The sequence below is a fragment of the Solanum tuberosum genome, unplaced genomic scaffold, assembly GCF_000226075.1.
Source record: "Solanum tuberosum cultivar DM 1-3 516 R44 unplaced genomic scaffold, SolTub_3.0 scf00088, whole genome shotgun sequence".
In the NCBI taxonomy this organism is placed as follows: Eukaryota; Viridiplantae; Streptophyta; class Magnoliopsida; order Solanales; family Solanaceae; genus Solanum; species Solanum tuberosum.
This window is the reverse complement of record NW_006239011.1, coordinates 1,433,558-1,441,723: the sequence shown is the minus strand read 5'-3', so window position 1 is coordinate 1,441,723 and position 8,166 is coordinate 1,433,558. Positions and strand designations below refer to the sequence as shown.

The 8,166-nt window shown below is 37.1% G+C and overlaps 1 protein-coding gene across 1 annotated transcript; it reads left to right on the top strand.

Moving 5' to 3' along the window:
- The first annotated feature begins 686 nt into the window (after positions 1-686).
- Positions 687-5,531, top strand: LOC107060529 (uncharacterized). The gene is made up of 7 exons (XM_015308516.1): positions 687-1,371; positions 1,602-1,885; positions 1,990-2,610; positions 2,704-4,257; positions 4,438-4,446; positions 4,565-4,691; positions 4,876-5,531. Exons 1-7 carry the CDS (start codon positions 687-689, stop codon positions 5,529-5,531), a joined length of 3,936 nt encoding a protein of 1,311 aa, XP_015164002.1.
- Positions 5,532-8,166: the final 2,635 nt, after the last annotated feature.

Here is an 8,166-nt window from a genome sequence, read left to right as displayed (position 1 = left end):
ATTATCTTGGGCAGAATCTTTAAGAGGGAACCTAAACTTTCATATCTTTTGTGATTACCTTGTGAGGGTGTGCAACCATTTTTGCACCATTTGATCCTAAAAAATTTGTTGACAACTATATTGAAACCTATTGATTAAAATTGTCCCTAACGTCTCACCCAAAAGGTTTTTTGAGGCATTGGTATGTGTGAATAGAAACCTTAGGCCAAAAGCCTATGCTAGGGGCTTTGAAACGAAGGAGGAATGAAAACCAAGTGAAAGGCAAAGGAAGATGAAATGAGACTCAACTTTGAAGTTTGTTACAGAAAAGGAACCCCTCTTTATAACAAAAAATGTTTGTTGAACAACATTTGAAAAAATTTAATGAATTAAACATCAATTTAACGCTAAAACCTGTTACATATTTGCATGGAGAACCAAGAATTATTTGGGAGGAGGAGGAAGTAGAACAAATGATAATTAAGGAGAACCTACAATATGCCATACTTGGAAAATTTTCATATGGATAGCCGGAGAGTCAAGAACTCAGATCGTTAATCCCCAAACAATGTAACTTGAAAGGAAAATGTAAAATTGGTTTATTGAGCAATAGATATGTGCTGATAAGGGCCTCACTACTAGAGGACGACGTAAACTTACTGTTAAAGCTAATTTTTTACATCACTCAGAGGGGGTGGTCCTACCCAATGAGAACACTAAAGTGGGACCCACTTTTTGACCCGGAGGAAGAAACTACAACAGCCATAGCTTGGATCTCTTTCCCAGAGTTGCCCCCGAATTTTTTTGTCAAAGAAGCTATTTTTTCATTGGCATCAGCCGTGGGTAAGTCTCTGCAAGTAGATATGGCCACGAAGAACCAATCAAGACCCAGCTGTGCAGGAGTAAAGGTGGAAGTGAATTTATTAAGTGATTTTCCTAAAAGGATCAAGATAGGGGTAAGGAAACACAGTACAGGAGATGTAGTTGAGAAATGGATTAGAATAAAATATGATTATGTTCCTAAATATTGTACAACTTGCAAATTGCAAGGACATGATGAAAAGGCTTGTTATATTTTGCATCCAGAATTATATCCCAAGGAGGACAAAGATAATAAAGACAAAGTGCTTGAGGGGGGAAAGGAAGATGATAAAGGAAAAGGAACAGACATCAAAGGCCAGCAAAATGAGGATGAACAGATATTCAAGGAGCATAGGTTGAAAAATAGATTTGGTAGGGGAGTACAACAAAAAAGGACAGGGGTGACACAACAGTGGAACAAAAAAATTAGGCCACAGGAGGAAGGTGTTGTGATTACTGTGAACAAATTTACTGCACTAGAGGTGGAAGAAGGACAAAGTGAAGAAAACACACAAAAAAGGACAATGTCAGGCAGGAAAAAGATAAAGGGGAAGAAGTAGAGAAGCAGAGAGAGATGCAATCAGAACAATCACAAACAGACAACAATAAGAAAGATTCAAATCAAAACACCCATGAACAAGTTAGATCATTAGTAAGGAGAAGTGGGGAAAAATGAAGTGGGGAGCAATGGAGCAAAAACAATGAACAAGAAACAGGGAAGAGTGTTCAGAGTACTAATAAAATAACGAATTCACATGAAGATTTGGTGGAAGTGCAGAGGGGTATAAGCATAAATCCAACTGGTGAACTAGTGGCATGGGTTTCAACTCCTTTCAAAGAAGTTCAATCAGTAGCAGACACGAATGAGATGCTAGAAGATCTAAATACACAGGAAATTAGTGTTATAAGGAACAAGGAGGAGGATGAAGAGATGGAGGAAAACATTAAAAGCATTGGCAAAGAGGGTGATTTCTCACCCAGACTGTTGGACAGACTGAGAAGTGGACTAAGAAGAGCTAAACCAGGGATTACAGTACCTTTACAGGTGCAAACAAGGAGTAATAGGGAGAGACAAACATCTAGTGATCTATGATAGACAACATCATATATTGGAATATAAGATTAGTCAATACTCAAAATGTTTTTGAGAGATTGCTAGATCTTAACAGAAGACATCACTTTTCATATATTGCTCTCTTTGAGCCATTTCAAAATCCATCAGAAGTAGAGAGTTACAGGAGGAGAATAGGACTAAGAAATGCCCTAGTTAACTGTTCTTCAAAAATATGGATATTCTGGCATGAAGAGTGGGAGGGACACATCATATCAGACACTATCCAACAAATTACCGTGAGATTCACTCACATTGGCAGTCAAAAGCAGATACTAATGACAGCAGTTTATGCTAGGTGCAGTGCAATAGAAAGACTTGAATTATGGGAAGATTTGGAGAATGTTGTTGAAGGCAATCACTTGCCTTGGGTGGTAGGTGGGGATTTCAATGTGATACGAAATGAAGAGGAAAAGATGGGGGGGTTACCAGTGTCAAATTTAGAGACTATTGATTTTGAGCAATGTTTGAATAGTTGTGCCCTTGAAGAGTTAAAGTTTATAGGAAGTAAATATACATGGTGGAATGGAAGAATAGGGGAGGCTTGCATATTTAAAAGATTAGACAGAGTAATGGGCAATCAAAAGTTTTTTGAGCTACTCCCAGCTTCAGAAGTAGCACATCTGCTGAGACAAGGGTCAGATCATGCACATTTACTGGTTAAATGCAACACAGAAAGTGAACCACTGATTAAACCTTTCAAATTTTTGAATTTCTGGACAAAACACAAATAGTTCAAGAAAATTGTACAGGATAATTGGAAGATTGATTTTGTAGGGTACCCATTTACAGAAGTACATACAAAGATGAAAAAAGTAAAGGTTGCTCTGGCAGAATGGAGCAAAAAAGAATATGGGAATATTTTCCAGCAAATTGCTACATTAGAGGATATTATTCAGGCAAAAGAAGCTCAACTGGAGGTTAGGCCTGATGAAAATTCAAGGGCAGAATTGAAGAAGGCAGAGGCAAAGCTTATTAGATTCTTGAATCTTGAGGAAGAATATTGGAAGCAGAAATCAGGATTGAGTTGGTTCAAGGAGGGGGATAGAAATACTAAATTCTTCCACTCTTATGTGAAAGGCAGAAGAAGGAGGATGAATTTAGAGGAGATACACACTGATCAAGGAGATATCATTAATGGGACACAGAGAATTGGGGAAGAAGCTGTCAAAGTTTTTAAGAAGCAATTCACTGAGGAGAGGGGAGACAGAGATTATAGCATGCTGGAGAATATTCCTTCTTTGATCACACAGGAGGAGAATGACAAAATCAGTAAACCACCAACGGAAGATGAAGTAAAGGTAGTGGTGGATGCCTTAAATGGAGATAGCACTAGTGGACCTGATGGCTTCTCTGGGTTGTTTTTTCAGAAATGTTGGGACATCATAGGCAATGATATCACTAGAATGGTGCAGGCATTCTTTGCTGGACAAGAGTTGCCAAGGTATGTTATTCACACTAATTTGGTGCTTATACCCAAAAAAGAAAAAGTGGTGACTTTTTCAGATTTAAGGCCAATTAGTCTAAGTACCTTTTCTAATAAAATAATCTCTAGAATGCTTCATGAAAGAATTGTCGCAATTCTCCCAAAGATTATTTCAAACAATCAGGCTGGGTTTGTTAAAGGTAGAAGCATCTCTGAGAATGTGTTGTTAGCTCAGGAAATTGTTAGGGACATAAACAGAAGAAACAAGTTGCATAATATTGTAATGAAGTTGGATATGGCTAAAGCATATGATAGGGTATCTTGGGTGTTTGTAACAAAAGTGTTGAGAAAATTTGGTTTCGGGGAGAGAGTGATTGATATGGCCTGGAGGCTATTAACTAATAATTGGTATTTTATACTGATTAATGGGCAAAAACAAGGGTTTTTCAAATCCTCCAGGGGATTGAAACAAGGAGATCCATTGTCTCCCACTTTGTTCATCATTGCTGCAGAAGTTCTACCAAGGGGTTTGAATAAACTGCATGAGGAACCTGATTACAAAGGATATTGTATTCCCAAGTGGAGCCCAGACATAAACCATTTGTCATATGCTGATGACACCATTTTATTGTGTTCTGGACATCACAGATCTATAAAGAAGATGATGAAAGTGCTAAGAGACTATGAATATGTTTCTGGTCAACTGATTAATTTATCTAAAAGTTTCTTATATCTTCATGAGAAAGTGCCCATTGCAGACTGCTCAAGAATTAGGAAAGTGACAGGAATAGGTCAGGGAACTTTTCCTTTCACCTATTTGGGATGTCCTATATTTTATGGGAGAAGAAGAACAGATCATTTTGAAGAGCTGCTGAAGAAAGTAAGAAAGAGAATATTATTGTGGCAGAACAAATTACTTTCATTTGGGGGAGATACATCTTGATAGCTCATGTGCTCCAATCAATGCCTGTATATCTCTTAACTGTAATGAATCCACCTAAAGGGATTATTAAACAGTTACTTATGATATTTGCAAAGTTTTTTTGGAGTAACATTGCAGGTACAAGGAGTAAGCATTGGGTAGCATCGGAGGACTTATGCAGTCCAAAAGAAGAGGGTGGTTTGGGTTTCAGATCACTGCATGACCTATCCAATGCACTTTTTGCAAAACTATGGTGGAAGTTCAGGGTATCTACAAACTCACTTTGGAGTGCATTTATGTGGAACAAATACTGCAAGAAAGCCCATCCTATAATGGCCAAAAGCTTACGGGGTTCTCATATTTGAAGGAAGATGGTGCAGATCAGAGAAGAGGTGGAACATAATATTTGGTGGCAAATCAAAGATGGTTCCTCAAGTTTCTGGTATGACAATTGAACAAAGCAAGGGTCTTTATACTATATAGAGGGGGACAATGCTGAGGAAGAAGAAATAGATGTCAAAGAGTTCATTCATAATGGAAGTTAGGATAAACATAAGCTTCTGAATCATTTGTCAGAAGAGATAACAGAATGTATAGTAGATACTGTTAAGCCAGAGTTAACAGAGGGGAGGAATGATAAAGCTTGGTGGATGTTGAAAAAAAATGGAGAATTCAGTGTGAAATCTGCTTGGGAGGGTCAAAGGAAGAAAAAGGAGAAAAGAAGAGACTTTGAATTTATTTGGGATCCCAAAATGCCTTTTAAATTATGTTTCTTCTTTTGGAGGGTGTGGAAAAGAAGAGTAGCTACAGATGATAACTTGCAAAGGATGAAGATACAGATAGTCTCAAAATGTTGGTGTTGTCATGAAAGCAAATATGAGACTATGACCCACCTTTTTCTAACAGCTTCTATTGCCAACAAGCTATGGAAGCATTTTGCTAATTGTGCAGGTATAAACATAGAAAGCATGCAGTTGCAACAAGTAATCACAACATGGTGGACCAAAAATGCTAACATAAAACTAATGGCAATTCAGAGAGCAGTTCCAGCAATGATAATGTGGGCTCTGTGGAGGAGAAGGAACACAATCAAACATGGAGGAAAATGCAGTTATAATCAGATGAAGGAGCATATCAAAGTTCAGATACATCTTTTAATCAAGGTGAAATACCCTTGGATACAAAAGATCCCTACAGAATGGAATAATATAGTCAAATGTCTTAGTGATTAGAAACCTAGGCTTCATGCCATGAGCATAAGATGGGTTCCACCACCAAGGAATAAAGTTAAAGTGAATACCGATGGTGCTTGCAGAGGGAATCCTGGACAAAGTGCTTATGGATTTTGTATTAGGGATGAATTTGGTAATCTTGTATATGCACAGGGAGAGGATATTAGTTTAAGAACTAACATGGAAGCAGAAATCATGGCAATATTGGAGGCATTGAGATACTGTAAAAGGACTGGATTAGATGGGTTTTGGCTGGAATCAGACTCACTCAGCATTGTTAACTGTCTAAGGAACTCTTGGAAAGTTCCCTAGGAAAGAGTTGAACAGGTGGAGGAATGTAGAGAATTAATGAACATCACCAAAGCAAGGATTCAACATACACCGAGGGAGGGGAACAAGTTAGCAGATTTCGTAGCTAACGCAGTGATAGGAGCAGTAGGAGTGGTTCAGTTCGACACATTCATTAGTCTACCTACGAAAGGAAGAGGCATTCTGAATATGGACAAGGCTCAAGTCCCTTCATTGAGAATCCGAACTAGATCAATTAACAATCAAGCAACAGAGTATACAGAGGAGTAACAGAGGCTATTCATTCAAAGATTAGATATAAAGTAAAAGCTTTTGCATAATAGTCGCAACAAGAACATGGACGGAAATGGAGAAATAGTACAAGTTTTAGTTGCGTACTATAGAAATTCGACTAACCTCCGTGCTGTTGAGACCTTTAGAATCGCCGGTGTTTTGGATTTGAGAATTGCATCGCCGACATCGATGCGCCTGACTCAAGAGATCTTCATGGAAGCGGGATTGACTCAACAACTAGAAATGCAGAAATGGAGTAACAATGGAGAGCAGGATAAATGCTTACCTTAGCTGCAAGCTCAGTAGAGAAGGACATGGACGCACCAACCAGAGGCAACTGAGACAAAGATGTAGATGGTTTCTAAAAAACCCTAAACTGTAGATTTTGGACCGACCAAGTATTTGGGTTGGTCTCAATTTGTTTCTTATTTGGTTTTGTGGATTATTTAGGATTATGAATGAATAAAAGGTCCACTGGACCAAAAATTCTTAAAAAAAAATAAAAAATGAAAAAAAGACTTTGGTGAAATAAAAAGGAACCCCTCTTTATAACAAAAAATGTTTGTTGAACAACATTTGAGAAATTTTAATGAGAAAAAGACTTCGGTGAAATAAAAAGGGGTTCAAGATAAACTCAGTGACAAATCGAAGTCTTGAGTTCTCAATTGAAAAGATATGAAAAAGAACTTGAGAAGAGGTGAAGATGAATCCAACAATGCTTTGAAAAGGTGAAGTCACTAAGAAAATTTGACTATACCTTAACTCTTAGCCCCATTACAAGCATAAAAGACTCTTGAGATCTTGCATAAACTGGGTTGTGTGATGACTGGAAAATATGGGAAAGCCTATGAGTTGAAGCTTTCATGCAATTCTCTTTTTTGAGAATTAGACTTGTATTGATTCCTTATTTCTTTATTGATTTTCTTTGTGAGAGCATAAAGTCGTTCTTTATGTGAGGGCACTTGAATGCATTTGTGGAAACATGGTCTTGCATTAGAAAAAAGGTTATAGTGAGCTTGAGGTTGGTTTTTCTACCGGAGAGTAAGCATTTCAAGATATCTTTTTAATCATAATTGAGTATAGAATGTTGTTGAAAGTATTCTTATAATGGCACTTGCATGTTAGTTCTCATTCAGAAGTGTCGCAGACACCCATATTGAGCTATTTGTGTTCTCGATTTACTTGGGGACAATCAAAAGTTTAAGTTTGGGGTGTTTATGAGATCTAGATTTATACTTATTTAAGGCCTATTTTTAGCTCAACAATTTGTGTTCTCAATGCATAGTTTTTTCCTCAAATGTTGAATAGAAAAAAAAATTAGGCATTAAGGGCACAAATTGTTTCGATATATAAGCCTAAATAAGTGTAAATCTAGCACTCATCAACTCCCCCAACTTAAACAGTTGCTTGTCCTCAATTAAAGAACAAACAAAAATAGCTCATCAAGGGTGCCTACCATAGTTCCCAATTAGAGCTAACATGCAATTTCCATTTCAAGACTACTCGAAAAAATATGCTAAACTCAATTGTGACAAAAAAAAAAGCATCAAATGATGACTAGCCGGTATAAAACAAAGCACAAGCTCGCTATAGCTTCGTTTCTAATGCAAAACAATGTTGGAACTAATGTATTCAAGTACCCTGACACAAAGAACAATTCGATGTTCTAATAAAGAAAATCAATAAAGAAGTAAGGAATTAATAAATCTCTCACTCTCACAAAAGAAAAATACATGTAATCTTCATCCCATAGGTTTGCACATATTTTCCAATTATCACAAATCAAGTTTATGCATGATCTCAGGGTCTTTTGGGCTTGTAATTGACACGACCCAGACAATCGTTATTGGAACCCACAGTAACCCTCTGGTGGGAGAACCATTTATACTAATTAGCTAATCAACTTAATCAAAATACTAAGGCATTAAAGTTACGTAAGCAAGTTTAAATAGCTAAAAATTGAAGTTCCCATAAACTTCCAAATATCTAACATCTAAACAATGCGGAAAAATACGCCTAGAACCTGAAAGTCAATGTACAAAAACATCTAACA

What these genes read in the sequence shown, in the direction of transcription:
- LOC107060529 (XM_015308516.1), top strand. Translation starts at nt 687, where the DNA reads ATGAGAACACTAAAGTGGGACCCACTTTTTGACCCGGAGGAAGAAACT. An exon ending in ACAAAAAAGGACAATGTCAG is followed by an intron (nt 1,372 to 1,601) that starts GCAGGAAAAAGA and finishes ATTCACATGAAG; the next exon opens with ATTTGGTGGAAGTGCAGAGG. An exon ending in GGATTACAGTACCTTTACAG is followed by an intron (nt 1,886 to 1,989) that starts GTGCAAACAAGG and finishes AATGTTTTTGAG; the next exon opens with AGATTGCTAGATCTTAACAG.